Genomic DNA, 23,132 nt, shown 5'->3' on the forward strand with positions numbered 1-23,132 from the left:
AAATGTTTTGAAAATGTGCATCCTCTTTTTCTTAGTTGATCTATGTCTAGCAATATAACCTAAGGAAATTTAATGAAATTTTCCTTATAGTGGTGGAAGTTATACTGGAAATTTATAACAAAAATGAATTAGTTTAATTTCTATATTGTAAATTTATGTACCCGTCAGTGATCACACAGATCTGTAAGTGGCAAAGAAAAAAATATTCATGTTATATTTCTAAGAGCAAAAAGTAGGCTTCTAAAGAGTGTTTAAAAAAATAATTTTAAAGAAAGTTTAATGAAATCCTTTCCAAATCACTTGTGTGTATTCTCTGCCTTGAAGAAATTATTCAAATAGACGTAGTTAATGGTCATAATCTGGAAGTGAGATGGGAGTTTAAAATAAGCATTTTGCCAAATGTATATAGTACACCTGAGAGACAAACTATTGATGTGTGTGTGCTTGTGTGTGTGTGTGTATAAAGGGGAGTTTGGAGTAATGACTAGATTACTAGTAAGTCTGCCCAGGTGAGTGAGCTTGTCAGGAGAGCAGGGTGGTATGCTTTTCCAGTGCTCCCAGTCTTTTGAGGTACCCTTTATAATAAGAGGATTGACCTGGAGAAAAATATATCCAGTGAATGTGTCAACCGCAGATTTATAAAGGAAGACATCAAGAAACATGGCAAATATGTGCTGGAGATTGTATAGTTGGGACCCAGTGATTGTCTTTAGACACAAACATCATATAACCTCAAAGGGTTATTGTGCCTGAGTAAATGAGTCTGTGTGTATGTGTCTGTCTGGAGGCATTGGCGCTTGTGTTAAATGGTACAATGATGACTCACTTTCAGTTCTTTTAGGGCCAAAGAACATTTCCAGTTAAATGGTAGAGAGGTGATTATAGGAGAGACACAGTGATTATTGACATAGGAGAGCTAATGAGATGACATGATATAAAAAAGAAGCATCATCGTTGCAGTCTTTTTATTCCACTTACATAGTACCTTTTTCTCTGAAGGTGCTATACAAATAACATTGAGATAATAAGTCATTATAAATGTCAAAACACTGGAGAATAAGAAAGTGACTAGGAGAAATAAATACACAGAAGCTGTAGAGGCTTTAGATCACTGGTGGGAAGAGCAGGTTAGTGATTGGCTAAATCCATTGCATTCACAATTGATGTTGTAAATGGGTGGGAGCTTGGCATTGAGGTCTTTTCCTAGGGCCAGTGTCTAGTGCTCACCATTCTATATCCTGTAGTTGCGATTGAAGATGATAGATTTTCATGTTGGATGGACCTGTATTTAAATCTTAATCCTGCTCATTATACTTACTAGCTGTTAACCTGGAACTAATTACCTAAATTTTCTGGAGTTCCCGTTGTGGCGCAGCAGAAACGAATCTGACTAGGAACCATGAGGTTGCGGGTTTGATCCCTGGCCTTGCTCAGTGGGTTAAGGATCCAGTGTTACCTTGAGCTGTGGTGTAGGTCGCAGATGCATCTCGGATGTGGTGTTGCTGCGGCTCTGGAGTAGGCTGGCAGCTACATCTCCAGTTAGACCCCTAGCCTGGGAACCTCCGCATACCATGGTTGTGGCCCTAAAAGGAGAAAAAGACAAAATAAATAAATTTTCTGAGCCTCAGTTTCTTCACCAATAAAGTGGTGGTAATTATATCTCCCATGTTAGGGTTGTTCAGAGGATTTAAGTAAGTGGGTTAAATACATGAAACCTTTAGTTCAGTGCCTGGCACACGGTGAATGCAACGTAAGTGCTAGCTATTCTTTTTTTTTTTTTGCTTTTTAGGGCCGCACCCTCGGCATACGGAGATTCCCAGGCTGGGGGTCAAATCCGAACTATAGCTGCTGGCCTACACCACATCCACAGCAATGTGGGATCCGAGCTGTGTCTGTGACCTATACCACAGCTCAGGGCTCACGGCAGTGCCAGTGATTGAACCTACAATCTCATGGTTGCTGGTCGGATTTGTTTCTGCTTAGCCACAATGGGAACTCCAAGTACTATTCTTATGTTCAGAATAGGTCAGAATAGTGATTCAGAAATAGCAGCAATAGCTTCTCTCTGGTTCAAAGGATAAGGCAATATGGGATTTGTAGACTAGCTTTAGATTTTAAAAAATGAAGCATAGGAGTTCTCTTGTGACAACCAATGGTTATCTATCTGGCATTGTCATTGCAGCCGCTTGGGTTGCTGCTGTGGCATAAGTTCCATCCTTGGCCCAGAATTTATGCATGCTATGGGTGTGGCCAAAAATTATCAAATTTAAAATTAACATACAGAGACTATACATAATAAACAGTCATATACCTACCACAAGCTTTAAGAAATTTAAAAAATTAGAGATAGAATTGAAGATCCTGTTCCTTCCTCCCATGCCTAGATAACTACTATCCTGAATTTGTTGTATTATTTCCACATACATTTTTATATTATAACTATGTAGCCATAAAAATGTGTTGTTGCATATTTAAATTTTTATATAAATATTGTTAGACTGTATATATTTTCTGTAGCTTGATTTTTTTTCTTTCAACATGGTTTTTGAGATTATTCTCTTATAGCTTCATTCATTCATTAACTGCCACAAAGCATTCCATTATATGAATGAATGATAATTTTAATCTCTTGTCTGTTAACGGACATTTCCTATAATTTTGAATATTTGTGCGTAGCTCTCACTTCATATTGCCCTCCCTTAATCTTAGTGGTAACCACACTCCTGCATTGTTTAGACGTATGTATTCCTAAATAATACATTAGTTGAATTTTGCCTGTTTTTAAGGTTTATGTAGGACACTCTTACTATTTTAGTGATCTTTAAGTTCTACAGTATGATTTTGAGATTTATTCGTGTTGATGTGTAGGGCAGTAGTTGTTTTCACTATGTACATTTGTCCATTATTTGAATGTATTATAATTTGTGAATCTTTAGGTTGCTTTTGACTTTTTACTATTACAAACAATGTATAATTAACATCCTACACTTGTGTGTTGAGTTTCTCTCAGGCATATACGTAGTAATGAAATGACTGGGATATAGGTAATTAATGTGCATCTTTAGCTTTACTTGATATTGATAAATAGTAATTACATTATCTTTTAAATATACCTATTTTCTGATTTCTAATTTGACCCATGAGTTTAAAGTGTATTTCAAAATTTTCCAAATATATAGAATTTTTGTTACCATTTTTTTTTTTTTTTTTTTTTTTTGTCTTTTTGCTATTTATTGGGCCGCTCCTGCGGCATATGGAGGTTTTCAGGCTAGGGGTCGAATCGGTTCTGCAGCTCCCGGCCTGTGCCAGAGCCACAGCAACGCTGGATCCAAGCCGCGTCTGCAACCTACACCACAGCTCATGGCAATACCGGATTGTTAACCCACTGAGCAAGGGCAGGGACCGAACCCGCAACCTCATGGTTCCCAGTCAGATTCGTTAACCACTGTGCCACGAAGGGAACTCCTGTTACCAATTTTTAATTTAATTGCTCTATGGTCAGTTAATAATCTGTATCTTACTAATTCTTTGGTATCTGTTGAGACTTTTGCTTTATAGCCTAATGTGTGGTCATAGTTTATCCAGGTTTCAGGCCATTTTTGTAAATATTGCACGTGTGTTTGAAAATAATTCATTATCTAATTGTCATTTTCCCATAGATACATTTTTTTTGCTTGACATATTTTGAGGCTTTGTTATTGGGTGTATACAGATTTAGAATTGTTTTATGTTTCTGGTAATTTTTTTTTTTTACTATTATATAATGATCCTTTATATCTCTAATAATGCTTTTTACTCTAAAGTCTGTGTCTCTCAGCAGTTCTGTAGCTATTACTGGCTTTTTTAATCATTTGTATTGCTGGTATTTTGTTTATATACTTTAAAATTTTCCTCTCATGTGTATGTTTTTAATATGTCTCTTGGAAACTGCATAAAAAATAAGACTTTGTTTATTCGGTCTCAATTTTCTTTTTTAGTTTTCTGTTCCTTCTTTAAATAATTTTTTTTTATTATAGTCGATGTACAGTGTTCTGTCAGTTTCTGCTGTACAAAGTAACCCAGTCATACACACACACACACACACACACACACACACACACACACACACACACACACACAGTATTTTTCTCAAGTCATCCCCCATCATGTACTCTCTGAAGAGACTGGACACAATTCCCTGTTTTATACAGTAGGACCCCATTGCCCATCCAGTCTAAGTGTAATAGTTTGTGTCTACTAACCTGAAACTCCCAGTCCATACCACTCTCTCCCCACTCCTCTTTGGCAACCACAGGTCTGTTCTCCATGTCTGTGAATCTGTTTCTCTTTTGTAGATAGGTTCATTTGTGCTATATTTTAGATTCCACATATAAAGTGATATTATATGGTATTTGTCTTTTTCTTTCTTCCTTACTTAGTATGAGAATCTCTAGTTGCATCCATATTGCTGCAAATGACATTAATTCATTCTTTTTATGGCTGAGTAGTATTCCACTGTATATATATGTACAACAACCTCTTAATCCATTCATCTGTTGATGGACATTTAGGTTATTTTCATGTCTTGGCTATTGTGAACAGTGCTGTTGTGAACATATGGTGCATGTATCTTTTTGAATTGTAGTTTTGTCTGGATTTATGCCCAGGAGTGGGACTGCAGGATCATATGGTAGCTCTATATTTAGTTTTCTGAGGAACCTTCATAGTGTGCCAATACTGTACCAATTTACATTCCCAACAACAGTGTGGGGAGAGTTCTCTTTTCTCCAGATTTGTAGAGTTATTAATAATGGCCATTCTGACCAGTGCGAGGTGGTACCTCATTGTAGTTTTGATTTGCATTACTCTAATAATTAGTGATGTTGAGCATTAATTTTCTTTTTACCTGCTAAGTTTAGTCTCTTTACTTATTACTACTATTGATGTATTTATTCTTATTTCTGCCATCTTACTGTGTTTTTCTATTTTCCCTTTTTTCTCTTCTGTTTTTTTTTCCTTCTTACCTGTATTGGTTTGCACAACTTTTCTTTATTCCTTTTACCTCTGATTACCCCCCCCCCCCAAATTTTAACGTGCATTTGGCTTTGCAAAGTCTTACATTAGGAGTTCCCGTCGTGGCGCAGTGGTTAACGAATCCGACTAGGAACCATGAGGTTGCGGGTTCGATCCCTGCCCTTGCTCAGTGGGTTAACGATCCGGCGTTGCCGTGAGCTGTGGTGTAGGTTGCAGACGCGGCTCGGATCCCGCGTTGCTGTGGCTCTGGCGTAGGCCGGTGGCTACAGCTCCGATTCAACCCCTAGCCTGGGAACCTCCATATGCCGCAGGAGCGGCCCAAGAAATAGCAACAACAACAACAACAACAACAACAACAAAAAGTCTTACATTAAAATCAGCATGTCTCCCATTCATCTGAAATCTTTAACTCAGTTACCCTCCGCCAAGCATATGTTTTTGACCAATATTTTACTTCCACTTGTTGTAATTTTTATATTAACTTTCATTGTTTTCTAATACCCAAGGTGATTATGAACTCTTAAGCTGGTTTTCTCACTTCTTCTCTTCAGATTTTCAAAAGAAACAACCAGACGATGATTCCACTCCAAGTACAAGTAACAGCCAATCAGATTTGTTTTCTGAAGAGACCACCAGTGACAACAACAATACCTCGATAACCACACCAACTCTTAGTTCCAGCCAGCAACCGCTTCCGACAGAACTGAATGTAACTTCACCAAGTAAAGAGGAGTGTAAGTACCCAGATCCTGTGAACTGGTAGAGAAAGCAGCCTGAGAATCATGAGTTCCTCATGAGGTAATGGCTCATTCCAGAAAAAGGATAGCAGCTCTTTTAATTCAGCATTAAGTGTGGACATCTAGCCCCAAGTAAGCAAGATAGAGAATGTTTTAGTCTTCCACCGAGCTTGAGTTTCTTAAAAGATAGCCTTTTATGTTAACTGTCAAGGCACATGAGGTTTTGAACCAGTCTAGGGCAGTTGTTCCCAGCTCTGGCTGTAAATTAGAATCCACTGGGGATTTAAAAAAAAAATTTTTAATCTTCACTATCGTTCCCTGAGTCTAATTTAATTGATCTGGAGGGATCAGATCAATGATCTGTTCTTTTTAATTCTTCAGAAAATTCTAATGTGTGGCAAGAATTGAGAACCACTGGTCTGGGGAACTTACCCTGATTTAAGCACCTTGGATTGAAGCCTTACTTCTGCCACTAACTGAGCCTTGAATGTTTCTAGGCAGTTAACCAAGATAACACTGTAAACACTTCATAGAACATTGAGTATTTGAAGGGAGGAGGAAATGGTCTCTGTTACTTTTCTGTGAGTCCTCAGTGGTAGGTAGGATATTATGATCATATATATGATATGGAAGTCCACTGTTCACTTAATCTTTATAATGCTATAACCATTTCCTTTAGGATACAACTATAACTGACAGAGTTGGTTGAAAATTATAGTGTTGTTACGACATAGCAGTTTTAACCTTTTAGAAGCTTTACTTAACAGGTTGAAATTTGGTGTTTCAAATTTAATGAATATCTAGAAACCCTTAGAATGTGATAGGCTAGAATGTTCTATCTACTAACTTTGGAAAAGATTAGTAGAGAACAGATATTTATCTAAACCTAAACCACTGTACTAGATAAAATGAGAATATAAAAGTAAAACAGTCCCTGTAAAGTAAAAAAAGGCCATAGTCCATATTCTCAAAGAATTTACTATTTAGGAGATGAAATTAAATATCATTGGTTTTCAACCAGGTGTGATTTTGCCTCTCTTGCTCCCTTCAATGCTGTGAACATCCTGCACTGTATCAAGACAGCCCTCTACAACAGGGAATTACCCAGCCTGATATGTCCATTACACCAAGGTTTAGAAACCCTGATACATGGTTATGTGCACCCATTTTAATGGTCCTTCTTATGTATTAAAGACATTGACTGTTGAAGGAAGGGTGTTGGTTTACTGGAAAAAGTGGTGTTGACAACAGTGTTGCAAAAAAATTATGCTGGAATAACATCGAAGTGAGAGAATTTTTAAAATACTGTAACCTATTGTATAGAGATCTAGGGGAAGGTGTAGAAATGAAGAGGAGGAAAACGAGAGTAGTAATGATAATGTTGAGGCAATAGGTTTTGCTTTGTTTTAAAAAAAACTATCTGGGCTTATGCACTTATTTAGGAATTGATGAAAGCTATGGCCCTGTTAGAAAAATAACCTACCATCCATTTATACTCAATTTTGAATAAAATTTTTCTAAAGCTCTCTGTGGTTACAAACTCCTAGTCTAAGGGAAAGGCTGGAGCTGGTTAGGATCTCATCTTATGGAATTGCATCTGAAGGATCTGCACATACAGGATCAGGCCACAGGAAAACAGCTTGAGCAGCCCAAATAGGACAGAGACTGAGATAACAGCTGCCTTTTATTGAGTTACTTTATGTGCAAGACATTGTCTTATGTTTCTCTTTTATTCCTCATGACAACTCATTGAGGTGTAAATACTGTCATTATCAGGCACAAGGAGATCAGGTAATTTGCCTCTGGTAGCAAACTAATAGATATCAGAACCAGGACTCAAATTCAGGCATCTGGCTTCAGAATCCATGCTTTTAATCATTTAATTCCCAGTGTGAAATATAACTGCCACAGAGAATAGAAAAAATTCATGTTGGCAAGGTTAGCACTTTCTTTCTCTGTTATTAAGGTATGTGGAGACTCAAATTATTGAGTTAGGCTGATTGTCAGGTGCACTTTAAGTACATAAAGCGGGGAGGTCTTGCTTCATGACAAAATTCCATCTTCATAACCCTTTTCTCCTCCTGGCCTGGGCTTTGATCTGTCCTAGCTCTGGAGCCCCTGGAACACAACACTTCTGTGTTTCCATAACTTGCCATTCCAGGCTGCTGTAGACTGCCGAGTTTTTTCTTTTGGTATGTAAATAAATACTTTCAGTCTGATTAAGCATGTGTCCTTCTACTAGTTTCAGATCCATTCTTTCTGGTGACATCACTACCTTCAACCATTATGTGTTTAACTCTTGAGGTGAAACTCTTAGAAGCTAATCTCACTTCCTGATTCTTATGGAACTCATTATTGTAAACCATTCTAAAATGTGATCTAATCTGAGCTATCTGTAGTGATGACATAAGTGTTCAACCTGGGCACTTTGAGTTGGAGCTCAGGAGAGAGAAGTCAGGGTTGTCTTCATCCTTGTGCAGATGATGGGCAAAGCCCTTAGGGGTTAAATGAGATTGTCAAGGGTAGGAACAAAGAAAAGCAGTGAGCTTGGAACCTTGAGAAAAACCAAAACAGAGGAGGCAACTGAAGAGGACAGAAAAGAGGCAAGAATGTTAGTGGGCAAGATCACAAAAGTCAAGGAACAAATTTCAACTTACATTATGGACTTTATTAATAATGAAAATGTTCACTCATATATGAAGTGTTTGGCTATATTCTAAGCACTCTTCTAAGCTCATTACATGTACTAACGTTTAATTTTCACAATACCCCAGAAGGTGGGTGCTTTTATTAGCCCCATTTTTATAGATGAGGAAGTTGAAGCATGGAATGGTTCCGTAACTTCTGCCCAGGGTTCAGCCCACCTGCTTCAGTGTAGCTCATGTTCCAGCCCACCAGTTTGGCTCCAGAGCCTGTGCTTTCAACCACTATAGCGTATTGCCTCAACACTCTGAAAGTGCTGCAGAAAACCAAACTGACGAGATATTTGGATTTGGTGCTCATATGATTTATTACTGAAATAAACTATTTAATAAACTATTTCAGTGGTTTGTATATTCACTTAGCAGTCTTAGCTCAATAGCACTAGGTTAAATGCTGGATACAGAATTGAATAAAATTGGGTCTCTATCGTTTTCAATACATGTGTCTCTCCTTGAGATTTTGGCTTGTTCTTCAAAATAGGTAGGTGCATAAGAATTTTAAGGTGAAAGGGAGGCACTAGGAAGAACGGTGGTCAATAAGCGTGTCATTTGCAAAGGCTTTCTTAGGTGGGTTTTGCTACCTCAGCTAGATTGAAAACTGTGCTAGAGTGAGATGTGTGCCTGGTCTGTGGGTGGGGCATTAAAGCCAATAAGTTAGGTGTATTGTAAATCAACAGGAGATAAAGTGATTGCCAAGTATCAATTGAAGACCCATGTGAGATTAGTTAGGCTGGTCCGTTGACACCTTGCAGATTTCTTCCACCATGACCTAAGAGAAGAAAGGTAGAGGAAGAGCCAGCAAGGGATTGCTTATATTAATCCTACAGCATCTTTAAGAGACCAGAATTTCATCTGTTGCTCCTTCTTAGCTTCCCTTAGAGAGTTATAGAGAAGTAGGGTGTGGAAATTGCTGGGAAATGGGTTTGGGATTCCAAATTCAAGTGTTACATAATGTGTAAACTAGACAGTAGTTGTGGATCCATTATTGGGTGGAACCAGCAGTACTGTGTCTTCTTTGGGGCTTGTGGAAGGTTTTACTCTTTTCCTAATAATCAAGAGAATGAATGTCGCTTACACCTGCTTTCTACTTTTTGCTGTTAAATTCGCATAAGAACAGAAGGGTGGAGAGAGTCTGGGTGCATTAATGCTATTTTGAAAAACTGCAATTAGAGTAAGAACTATTAACGAGAGTATGTAAAGCAGAAAATAGGACAAAATTTTATCTGAAAGAATTTCTTAAAATACCTTGACTGAAGGTCAAATAAAGCAGATACTTAAAAGCTTCAAGTGGTATTTCTTTGAACATACACGTGTCTCTTCTTATCCCATCTTATGTGTATCTGCAAAAGAATCTGTGGAACTTTAACTGTAAGAACCGCTTTCAAGAGTAAACAACATTCTAATAGTGACCAATGGACTTGTCATAACATGTAAATGCTATAAATATGGTCATAGCTATCATCAGAGTACTTATTAAGTAGCACTGTTCTACATGCTTAGCTGTATTAACCTGCTTCACAAACTTCATAATACCCTGTAAGTGGGTACTGTTACCATATCTGTTTCACAGAGGTGGAAATGGGGGCACAGGATGACTCTATCTTGCAGATCACAGAGCATCTGGCTTTCCAGTATCAATCTATAGCTGCCGTCTCTGCAGTGATTTATAGTGTAAAGGATGTTGCATGCAAATAAAGTCAGAGGAAAGAGTGTTGTGCGAACACTTAAAAAGAACAAAATAATACACATTTCTTAATGCTTTTGCTGCTACCTGTTTATTCTCCCAATTTCCAGTTTTTCATAAGGGGGTGAGGTGTGATTTATACTTTGTTTCTTGAGCCAACTTTTGAAGAAAGAAAGCACAGTGTCAGGTTGTGGATAGAATACCAGACCTTGTTTGTTGTTTTGTTGTGATTTTCAGATGGGCAGATGACTGATCACCTTTATTCAGAGTCTTAATCAGATTGGACATTAAAATAATTTTTTAAAAATTCTCTTTTCTCTATGTCTTCTATAAATCAGATTTCTTATTGTGATCTTAAGGGCCTGGGCATTCCTTCATATGACTTGTTTGGGAGCCTTAGGATGTGCAGGCCTACTTAGGTTTTGTGTTTTTTGTTTTTTTTTTTGTTGTTGTTGTTGTTGTTGTTTTTTGTTTTTGTTTTTGTTTTTGGATTTTTAGCCAGTCCCACTACATATTGGAATGAAGTTAAGGTGTTGGTGGAGAGTTGGCTGGTCTGCTTCTTTCTAGGCAGGAGAGGAAAGGATCCAATGCCCACTACTAGGAAAGAGTAATGCAAGAAGTGAGCTTGTTTGCAAATATTGTGACATTTTAATATAGCAGTCAGAGAGGGCCCACCTCATACAGAACACTCTTCTGTGCTCAGTAGAGGCACATACACAGAATTAAACAGCAACCAAAACTTATATAAAACAGTACAAGAGAAATTGGCAAAACATAACCCATGGGCCAAATTGGTCCATCACCTGTTTTTGTATGGCCCATGAGCTAAGAATGATTTTAAATGAAGAAAATCAGAAGAACAGTAATTTTACAACATGTGAAAATTATTTGAAATTCAAATTCCAGTGTTCATAAGTCAATTTCTATTGAACACAGCCATTCTCATTCATTTATGTGTTGCCTGTGACTGCTTCTGCATGATAACAGCAGAATTGGGCAGTTGCTACAGAGACCCAGTGGTCCTTTTCAGAGAAAGTTTGTCAAGCTCAATTTTACAAAACACTTTGACAAACATTGTTTTTCTGGGCTCATCCTGACAATGTGCAACACAGGTGGGGCAGATAGGCGCCGCCTTATTTTGCAGATGATGAATGGGTTTGCATGGTGACCTGCTTTGAATCACCTGACAGAGCTACAACTCAGTTCTAGGCAATATTTTATCTGTAATGCTCAATTTTTTTTCCTGTTCTTCACTACATCTACCTAAGAGATGCTTTTGTTGTAGCCAAAATAAAATATACAGAAAAACTGAGAACATTACTAACTGGAATGTTAGTGAAGACTTTCAATGAATAAAAAGCTTCATTGCCAAGTGCTGGCTGGATTTTCCTTTAATATGACAGTGATTCCCAAAATAGAAATTTGAGAGCAATTTGGTTAAATTAATTTGGTTGAACAAAGAGATTCCATTGTTTCCTTGGAAACTGGTTCCTGGGGATATCCTAACTTCCTCAGGCATTTAAAAAGTAAAATGGTGGTGTGTTTTAACACATTTCCTCGCTTAAATGTCCTTGGGTCTTTGAACATGCATTGGGCTTCATTGGCTGCCCATTGCTGCTTCATCCCTGTCTGACAGATCTGTCCCTTGAAAAATTAATATCACTGCCACCAAGTGGCTGAACTTTGTTTTTACCAATTAAATTCATAATAATCTCTATCTCTAAATGAAACTAGTTTTCCCTTTTCAGACTGCCTACTTGAAGACCAAATATTGGGCAAAACAGGCTGACTTATTCTAGTAGAACATTTAGAAAATATTACCAATTAAAAAATATTTTATGACTTCCTGCTGGGCTGGTTTTAAGTGAAATATGGTGAGGAGATTTATTTACAGTTCTCTCTGTATGTGTCTTTCTCTTCCTTTTTCTCTAATGAAGCTTGGAGCATCAGGCCGTTTATCAGAGATAATTATACAACAGATGGAGCTTTTCTGATGTATAATAGTCTCAAAGTGGAAGATTCTTTCCGTAATGAAGAATGCCGAAACTTTAAATGTCTCTTTTGATTTTAATTTAAAGGGTTTTTTTTTTTCCAGTGCATTTATTTATCTTGAAGCTGGTTCTGTAAAGCATGCTGTTTTATTAGGGCTGTGTTCTAAAAAGATTGATACTTTGCAGTACAGTATGATAATGTATAGTTGTATGCTATATTGTATTGATTCACCAGGAATCAATGAATAGGATCATTAAATGCATCCTTATCAAAATGGAAAAGAGCTTGAGCAGTTTAGCAGTGTTTTCTTATGGAAATTATTTCTATTCCACAATGTTTAAGCGCTTGTTCAGGCACTTAAGGTGTCTTCCGATCTTTTTTTTTTTTTCTTTTTTTGGTCAAAATAGAGTTAAAATTAAAAGCAAAAACCATGATTTTTTTATATTATTCTTTGCTGGCTTTTTTTCTTCTTAAGTTTTAATTCTCTTTTAAGTATACAAGTAAAGCAAAGACATACAGGTTTATATAGAATAAGAGGTGAAAATACTCATTTAATGTCTCTACCCCACCAAATTCCAGCTCTTTGCTAAGATAACCACTATTTATTCATTTTGTATTATATATATTCTTTATCTATACAGTTATGTACATGTTTACATAAATATACAAATGAGAGCACACTGTACCTACGTTGTGTAACTTGCTTTTTTATTTAACAATATAGAGATCTTTCTAGGTCAGCACATAGAGGTCAGCCTAATTCTTTTTAAACTGCTGTGTATTATTATTATTTTCTCTTTTCTTTTGAAGCTATTTCTGATATTTCACTACTGTAAACACATAATTAAACATTTTTATATATAAATAATGGTACATACATGGTTTTTTTATGATAAATACGTGGAAGAGGAACTAACAAGTCAGAATATATTTAAAATTTTGATGTACACTGCCAAATTAATTTCCAAAATGACATTACTACTGTACTCTTCTGTATCTCTTTATTTGAGTGATCTTTTTTTCCCCCCATACTTTTACCAGTGTTAGATGTTCTTTTTGTTGGAGTGGGGGGAGCACCAGGCAAAATAAAAGCTCCTTCTAACATGCATTTTCCTGACATCTCAAGATAGTGAGATAGTGAGCACAGTTACATATGTTTATTAGCTATTTATGTCTCCAGTGATTTCCCTATTTGTATTCTTTGCTTATTTGTTTTTTTATTAGCATCTTTTTCTTACTGATTTGTAGGAGCTCCTTACATATTCTGGATAATAAATCTTTGTTACATATCTTGCAGATACTTTCTCCTGGTTTGTCACTTTTAATTTGGATTTGGGTGCCTTACTTACATTCCATTAGAACATTTACAAACTATAAAATTCAAAGACTTGGTCTTTTGACTTCTAGATTTGTATTTCAGAGTGCTTTCTCCCTCACAGGGTTATAAAAATATTTTTCTATAAGTTTTATAGTTTATATTCAGCTTTTGACTCCATCTGAATTTATTTCGAATGTGAAATGAGGTATAGGGGTTTACTTTTATTATCTTTCCAGATGGGTAACCAGTTATCTCAAACCTGGTTTAAAATTCCATTATTATTATTATATAAACATAAATCTGTTTTTAGACTCTTATTTTGTTCCATTGGTCTAATTATATATTCCTGAGACTGGAAGGTAACTTTGTGCTGTGTATTGATATCTGATAGAGCTAGTTCCCCCTTAGATTACCTTTTTCTAAATTTTGTTGGCTGTTTTTTTAGTATTTTCTTTTCTTGGTAAATCTCATCGAATTCTATTAAAAATTACAGCGTGATTGTAGATTGGGATTACATTGAATATATAGCTTTATATTTTCCATTACTAACTCTGATCCTACTTCTCATTTCTTTTCTTTTTTTTTTTTTTTTTTTGTCTTTTTGCCATTTCTAGGGCTGCTCCTTCGGCATATGGAGGTTCATAGGCTAGGGGTCAAATTGGAGCTGTAGCGCCTGCCTACGCCAGAGCCACAGCAATGCGGGATCAGAGCCGCATCTTCAACCTACACCACAGCTCATGGCAACACCGGATCCTTAACCCACTGAGGAAGGCCAGGGATCAGACCCGCAACCTCATGGTTCCTAGTCGGATCGTTAACCCCTGAGCCACGACGGGAACTCCCAACTTCTCATTTCTAATACATGTGAAATATATTAGTATTTTACACATAAATATAGTATTTTCTATAGGTTTATTATCAATATTATTTACTAAGAGACTTTATTTATAGTTTGCTTTTTTTTTTTTTTTTTGCCACACCCTCAGCATATGGAAGTTCCTGGGCCAGGGATTGAATCAGAGCTATAGCTGTGACCTACGCCACAGCTGAGGCAATGCTGGATCCTTAACCTGCAGTGACACAGTGGGAACTCCCTAAGTTATTTTTAATCAGAGGAATGTTGAATTTTATAAAATGTTTTCAGCTTCTATTGAAATGATCATATAGATTTCTCCTTTAATGTGTACTCTCTTAATTTAATAGACTTCCAATGTTAAACTGTCTTTGCATTCCTTGAATAAACTTTATTCTTTCAGTATGATTTGATTTTAAAATTTGTACCTTTTAAATAAGTGAATTAACTGTATGTATGTGTGTATTTATAGTGGTGGCATGATATTCCTGTCTAGCGTAGATATCAGCTTTCTATTAATTTCACAGAAAGATTTTCATCTTGCCTTGTGCCCCAACACAACTTTTTGTTCTGCCATTATGTATATATTCTTTGAAAGTGTGAAGAACGTACAAAACTGATTGGTCTGGTATTTGATATTGAACTGTTTATATTTTCTGCCTCGTTTAAAGTGAATTTTGGCATTTTGTATTATTATAAAAGCATGTTTCATTTGTATTTCTAAATTTATTGGAATAAAGTTAAATATAATGCTTTTATTGTAAAAATTTCTTCTATTGAAGGTGCTTTTTACAGTATTTTTCTACCAAGTACACAAACTAAATTTTATTCTTAACTGCTCTGATGTTGTTTATATTTCCTAATTTGTCTTTGTTTATGGTCTTCTAATGTTAGCTCAGTGGAAAAATATTAAAGCTCTAGGGGAAATTGTTACTGCCACCATTGTGCTTTCATAGGATTACAATCATAATCTTTAGACTGTTCTTCTGATTTTGTCCTAGTCCGTTAAACTTGTCAGATGAAGAAACTTGTCTCTCATTGGTATAATGTTAAACAAAAATGGAAATCATCTCATTTACCCCTCACGACCTATTTGATCATCCAGATTCTTAATTTTGTAGAAGACCTCCTTCCCCCATGTAATCTGGACCTCCTTGTATTTAATCTGCCTGTATTTCCTAGCACGAATGCCCAGCTCTGAACTAAACCAGATCCTTATTGTCCCCAGAAGAAACCATGGCAACTCACATCACCATGTTTATTCATGCTCTTGGAAGCCCTCCTCAGAACCCTTTCATCCACGCTTGCTTCCTCCCTGAACCTAATCGCATATTGTCTTGGTCACTACTCTGACTTGAGAATGTCATCCCCTCTGTAGTGATTGGAAGTTAACCCCCAAATTAGCAGTATTTTCATTTTATTCTACTTTGCTCTGTCCCAAAGCACCTAGCAAGACCATACACAGTAAATGCTTACTGATTTAAATGTCTAGAAAAGTTTACTAATGTTTTTGTGTTTTTTTGTTTTTGTTTTTTACTGTTGAGACCCTATTAATGTGTTTTGATACATTAATGAGAGGCTTCTCATTGCCTGAACCTCATTTTGAGCAGGTGCTTAATATTCTTTCATTATTTTTCCTGTGCCATTCAGTTTCCCTAACAGGTTTTGAAATTTCGTTGTCGGAGTTCCCATTGTGGCTCAGTGGTTAACGAATCTGACTAGGAACCATGAGGTTGTGGGTTCGATCCCTCCTTGCTCAGTGGGTTAAGGATCCGTTGTTGCCGGGAGCTGTGGTGTAGGTCACCGATGCGGCTTGGATCTAGCGTTGCTGTGGCTCTGGAGTAGGCTGGCCATGGGTGTGACCCTAGAAAAGACAAGAAAAAGAAATTTGGTTGTCTTGTGATGACAATTCATCTCTTTTATCAGAGCTTTTAGAATAATGAGAAACTTTCGTTGTTGTTTTAACTGTGCAAATAGCCACCTGCCTGTAGTGAAATATCAGTTTTTGCTCGTGGGTATACTTTTATCACCCGAATATCCCCTTCAGGATTCTCTTTTGCAACAGAGAAGACTACCAAACTTTAAACACCTATTTTCGAAGATCCCTAAAGAAGTCTGCAAATCTGAAATGTTAGTTTCCTATAAAGATTTCCTCAGGCACTTATGAGATTATATGATTATTGATATTCCTCCTAGGTTCGGAAGCAGCAGCATCACTGCCCCCTCTTTGCAAATGCAGATTTTTTTATGTTCTTATTAAATGAAATGCTTTATACTTCGCTATGAAAATAAAGGTCACAGTGAACAACCACACTTTACATAGCTTTTAGCCTTTTGCAGTTGTCATACTGTTTTTATTTTGTATAGATGCAGGTAATAAGTGACACTGTACTGATTTTAAACTAAATCTAAGCTTTATTATGACAGAAGTGTTTGGCTGAAAAAAATCATAATAGGGGCATCTGTCTATTTGGGTGTGTTAGAAGTTGTTATTTTAAGCTTAATGCTAATGTATTTTAATGGTGTTTGTGAACTTCTCTGCAAAGTCAGAGCTACCCTTGCCAAAAAATGACTACCTATCACTGCACTTTGTGTTAATATATTCTGTTGCCTTATAAACCATTTCACTTTTTGATCTATCAAATATGTGTTTAGATTTAATAAACAAGAGGATGTCATGTTGGTGAGGAATTTTTAAAATTCCAAAATGTCAATTTTTCTTCTTAATTCAAATTGTGGCATTTTCAACTATTATTTGCCAAGAAAGATCCTATTAGTAAGATCTGCTAGTGTTCGCTTCTGTAAAACAAGGAGGTTTAACTAAGTTTCCTTTCAATCATTGCCACTTTGAGCATGTTGCCAACTGTGATACAGCTCCTTATAGGAGAGGCTCAGCAAAGGGTCAGGGACGAAGGGCACCTATGTTCAAAATTTGGCCTAAATAAGCCCGTTTTTCTATTTTTCTCTGGAGCCTCTTAAGAACATGCACAAGTCACTTCCCTTTCTGAGGAAGGCACTGCAGTCTTTCAGTTACTGACACAAAACAAGATTTAAGCAAACACTCTTGGTAGCTAAACTATGTCAGAAAATAAAAGCTCTTCTAATGCTGAGTCGTTTCTTCATTAATGTTGTTATGAGATTCATGCTTGTGTTGATGGTGAAATGCAAATATAGAAATTTGAGTTAAGCCTGCAAATAGTCAGAACTGAAGTCTAAATTGGAGAAGTGACAGCTCCTGATTTCATATCCATATTAAATATGCTTTGTCACAGAGAGAAACAAAAGTGACTGAAAATAGAACTGACTTCATTCGCCAGGTGATATTTGGACCTCTCAAAAAAGGATTCTTTCTAGATTTGAACCTCAAGATGGTAGCATCTTAGAATTTCAGGGTTATTTGCTTTTGGAATATTGGTGGTGTTTGCCAGCATATTAATATACAGCTCTGTTTTGGTTATAAGGGTTCTAGTGAGAGGTTGCATCTGAAAAACTGAAATCAAACAAATTTAACTGCTCGCTCAGAATCCTTTGAGTTCCAGGAAACATGTTTTTACTCTTCCTACCTAAGTAGCATAAATAAAATGTCCTGGGTTGAAATGATAACTGTAGAGTTTATTCCACTCTCAGTTTTGTTGAGAATGGGCAAACCTTTTACTACTATTTATACTAGTGCATTGATTGATCTCTGCAAAACTGGAATAAATTAGTTGGCATGTGAATAAAGTCCAGAGAGATTGGAAATTATAACCTGTTTTGTGCTATACCCGTGGTTCTCAAAGTGTAGCCTAAGAACCCCTAGAGGTCCCTAGGACCCATTCAGGAGGTTCCACAAGGTCCTTCCTTTTCTAATTATATGCCTGTGTGAGGGTGTTTTTTTTCTTCATATGCTTCATATAAGCAATATGTTCTAACAGATTGGATATAGATATGAAAATCCAGGTTTCTTCCATTAAGCCAGGCTGCTGTTCATTTTTTTTAAAAAAAGTTATAGTTGGAGTTCCAGTCGTGGCACAGTGGAAACAAATCTGACTGGGAACCGTGAGGTTGAGGGTTCAATCCCTGGCCTCACTCGGTGGGTTAAGGATCTGGTGTTGCTGTGAGCTGTGGTGTAGGTCACAGACACGGCTCGGATTCTGCATTGCTGTGGCTGTAGTGTAGGCTGGCAGCTGTAGCTCTGATTAGACCCCTGGCCTGCGAACCTCCATGTGCCGCAGTCGTGGTCCTAAAAAGACAAAAGACCAAAAAAAACCTTTTTTTAAAGTTATAGTTATTTTTCATAAAACTGTATTTTTATGTTGACTTGTAATTATTTTCGTGATTTTTTAAATGAAGATTAATTTTTTTTCCAGTTTTAATTTCAGGTAAGGTATATCAATAGATACAACCCACATAAACAAAAGCTCTTTCATGTCCTTAATAATTTTTAAGTGTAAAAAAGTTCTGAAGACCAAAATGTTTTGAGAACTGCTGTGCTAGATTAACATGTAACATGTCGTGAAAATCATACTGTCTATTAATACTTTCATTTGCCTTCTGAACAGCCATGTATGTTCAATAATTGATTCTGGTCTGGATTGTTGTCATTATATTTTGAACACCTAGTGTGCTAGAGTACCAAGATGAGTAAGACTTTGCCACTAACCCTAAAGCTCATGCCATTAAAGTTGTTGCTGGGTCAGGAGAGAGTGTTTCTTCCAAAATGCATCCCTTGGCCCCAGTAGGGCTGTCCAGTAGAAGAGAGTCAGTGCTGGGCACATGGAAAGCAGTCCTGTATCATTTTGCTTATATTTTGTTCCCTGGGGAAGGTGGTGTGGGAGAATTTTAAATTTTATTTCTGTTGAGCAAATAGGCTAATAAGCACACACATATACACACTAATATCTGCAGAGCTGCCCAGCTATAATTATTTAGAGGAGAAGGGATGGAATACTTACGAAATTTTGTTGAGAGGCCCTTAATGAACAAAACAGAGAGGTACCAGAAGCAGCTTCTTACTCACTTTGGAAATCCTCATGAATACCTTATTTAGATCTAAATGGTTTAGGAGATCAGGCAATGAGTTAGGATTCGAACTTCAGAGAGATTAACACTTAGATTCTGCAGCAAGCTTCATAAATGGTTTAATTTGGAAGTTTCATTTGGAGAAATGGGAAGGCTGGTATCTGGGCTGAAGATTTTCTGTAAACTTAGATCCCCTTTCATTATAACTTTATGTATCCTTGTTTTTAATCGATGGTGCTTTTCAAACTCAATTATGCAGACAGATTAGATGTGTCCTTTCTGATTAAAAGAGTTCATGAATTGCAGGTTTAGGGTAAAGTTGGAGGATAGGGTTTTCTTTTCTGAAGAGATGGCTTGTTTCTGGTGCATTCTGGTCTGTCCCTAATACTCATTTATTACCATTTACTATTTTATTCTCTGGTGTGTGTTGAAGGTTTTTAAAGAAGAAATGTTCTACTGCTAAAGAAATGTAGATTCTTTGAATATTTTTAAAAGATAGTTTTGCATTCTTGATTTGGCCACACCAGAAAACAGTGTAGTTTATTTCATTTCACTATCTCCATTGCATAGATTTTTTTTTTCTTTTTTTTGTCTTTTTGCTTTTTTCTAGGGCCGCTCCCGTGGCATATGGAGGTTCCCAGGCTAGGGGTCTAATCAAAGCTGTACCTGCTGACCTACGCCACAGCCACAGCAACGTGGGATCCAGGCCACATCTGTGACCTACACCACAGCTCACGGCAACGCTAGGTCCTTAACCCACTGAGCAGGGATCGAGCCCGCAACCTCATGGTTCCTAGTCGGATTCGTTAACCACTGCGCCACAACGGGAACTCCTGCATAGATTTTTTTTAAAGATGCCTCAGCAGAAAGCACTTTCTAAGGTATTATGACTCTCTAGAGTGGAGGGAAAATTGTAGCTCTTAAATCTCTGATCCAAAGTCACCTTTTGAACAGCAAGCCTGGAAAAGTGAGATGTTGCAAAGATAAACAATGTACACATTATGATAGAGTGGAATTGACAAGCTGGTTAAAAAAGGATGATGCATTTCTAATTAGCCCACAGTGCCTTTAGTTGGAAATTAATTAGGTACTGTTATGTAAATGTCATGTTAATTAAGCAAGAATATTGAAGTGTTATAAATCTACAAAAAGAATGGCTATTTTTGTGTATTAATGTTTTACAGTTACCATGAAAGAGCTGGTAGTGAATATTTGTTTGATTATTAAGCTTCTGGCAATTTTTAGCTGACTGACTCCTTGACAGTCCATTTTTCCTAATTGATGTGGCTTAGCACTTGGTGTAATTGCAGCCAATGAGGGCTAGTGGAACCAGGAGCCAAAAATAACCACTCATCATAGCTCTTTTAACAAAACTTTTCTGAGTAGAATGTTGGTCTCTATTTTCAAGGTTAAGGAGAAATGCTATTTTTCTGTGTTTATTCAGGCTTAGTTTTTGAGTGCCTAAGATGATTGCCAGCATAAATGCAGCTGCCCTCCACACCTGTGTTCTCTTCTTTCTCCAGAGTCGTAGTCTTCAACCAGTCAGTTGGATTGACTACTGCATTGCTAGCTCAGTGTTTTTTGACATGCTCAATAACTCTATAGAAGGCTGAAAAAGAGAATTTAAGGTTTCTGCCACTTTGGCTTGAAATGTGAATGTTGACAGTTGATAGGATTTTATTCAGTCCTTCTGGTTTTGCAGGTTACAGTGAAGTTAGTATGCAGATTTGACCTCTGTCTTCAACTTTACAGGGCTAAAATCAGTACTGATTCTCCTAAAAAAATCCACTACCCTATGGCAGAAGCTATAAAGATTTCTAGTTGTTGAGAATACAACTGAAGAATTTCATTTCATGGCTCTCATGTGGAATTGCAAATGTGATCCATAGTGCTGCATTATGTATGACACCTTTAATATAAGAATAGAAACATCCCTAGAAGACAAGATAGAGCATTCAGACTTAGTCACAAACCACAAGCTACCTCAGACATTATTTACTTGCAGATTTCAGACTCTGAATTGTTGAAACTTAAGAAAAAGTCCTGAATGTCATATCCAATGAAAGAAATGATAGTTATCAAAAATCTTCAGATAATGAAGAACCTTGAAAAAATTCACATATTCAGGTTTACTTTAGCAAAAGAAAGCAAAAGGCACTCATAGTGATTGGGTGAAAGTTCAGGTTGGCTAATCTTGAAATCATCTGGTTCAGAATTCCCGGAGAGTTGACATATTAAGTAAGGAACCTTACTTAGGATTTTATTTTTAATATTTAACAACCTCAAACTTATTGTTCCAAACTCACAGTTGCTGCTAATATAGGATAATGGGTAATGGTATCAATCATTCAATGCTTAGAAATGCATATATTTTCCCAACCTTGATCTCTCATTCATATACACACACATACACACACAGCCATCACTATATTCACTGGTAGAACCTGAACACAGGCATAAAGAAGCTTCTTTATCTTTCTCTGTCCACCCTGCTGCTTGGAAGAAGAAGAAGAGAGGCCAAAAATAGGAGAGTTTACATATGCCAGCCCCTTTCTCAGGCATTAGCCAACTCCATTCCTTGATGGAACAGATGCCCTGACTTTGAACCTTACCATCAGCTCTCAAAATTACTTTGTTTGCTATACCCACGTGAGACTTGTATTGCATTTTTATTGTTGTGGACAAAAATCTGAAAAGGTTCCCCTTGAGTGGCCTTTAATTTCTTGCATTCATTTTAACAGAGTTGATTTGCAATTAATTGTGTAAGGGTAGATATTGTAATCTCCTGTGGCTACTGCTTTTATTTGAGAGTGTAGGAATTTTATATGACAGCACAATTAGTGTAGAATATATGTGCAGTGCTCATGCACATCTGTTCTGGATTTTAAAGAGTTTCATAGGTTATAGTCTGCCAGACCAAACTTAATTCCAAGCTCTCTGTTTATAATATTGTCCAATTATCAAGGCTGGGATATATTATCACTGCCAGTTACTCCTGCTGTCAATTTGTTTTGGCTCAACTATGGTTCTATTTGTATTTTACTGTAATGTAGTGAATACATTGGATTGGGTTGTTAGTTTAACAAGCTCTCTGGAGAGTACTTTCATGGTGATGCATGTTGAGATATGCTAGGTAGCCTTAAAGTTATTTGCGTATTTGCCAAAACCTACAGAAATTCATTCACTAGGAATTTTCAGAAGGATAAACTTTCAACCTACAGATGAGGTAAAGATTGCATTTGTAAACATGAGAGTGTTAATTCATGAGTCCCAGCCAAATTTCTTCAGGGTTTTTGATTTAACCAATTTCTCTCTTCTATTATAATTTTACCGGATGAATTATTTCTATGTCCTTTTAAAGGAGTATTCTGGTAGCTAAGCTGTTATTGACTCTCCTGTTTTGTGTGGCTTATGATGTTGTGTGAACTCAGTGATCTTGGCCATATATAGAGCTGGGAGTTAAAAGTATTATCAGGGATTGGAACTAACTGGAGGGTTAATATTTACAGCATGCTCAGCTAATTTAAGAATGTATACTAATCTCTTTCTTTGCCTACCCCAACCTACTGTATCAGAATTTTCAGAGGTGGGATCTGGGAATCTGTATTTTTTTAAATGTTCTCTTGAACTTTCTGGATTCCAGCAATGTTCTAGTATTTTTATCTGATGGTTGTTACACAAGTGTGTATATGTTAAAAACTTCAGGGTATATACTTAAGATTTTGCACTTCTTTCTAGTATTCCATTCTCTGTATGTTAAACCTCAATAAAAAGGGTTTCAAAAAATGTACATTACTTTTCTGATTCAGTCAAGTGGCTTGTTCTGGTCACT

General features: G+C 36.7%; 1 protein-coding gene across 4 annotated transcripts in view; it reads left to right on the forward strand.

The window, feature by feature from the left end:
* ZFAND3 (zinc finger AN1-type containing 3) overlaps positions 1-23,132 on the forward strand; it is a 339,806-nt gene that overhangs the window by 250,280 nt on the left and 66,394 nt on the right. For all 4 annotated transcript variants that reach the window (XM_021099855.1, XM_021099854.1, XM_021099853.1 and 1 more), the window contains one exon: positions 5,565-5,747. In XM_021099855.1, the coding sequence (XP_020955514.1) occupies positions 5,565-5,747 (183 nt within the window). The remainder of the gene's footprint in view (positions 1-5,564; positions 5,748-23,132) is intronic.

This window comes from Sus scrofa, chromosome 7 (genome assembly GCF_000003025.6).
Source record: "Sus scrofa isolate TJ Tabasco breed Duroc chromosome 7, Sscrofa11.1, whole genome shotgun sequence".
In the NCBI taxonomy this organism is placed as follows: domain Eukaryota; kingdom Metazoa; phylum Chordata; class Mammalia; order Artiodactyla; family Suidae; genus Sus; species Sus scrofa.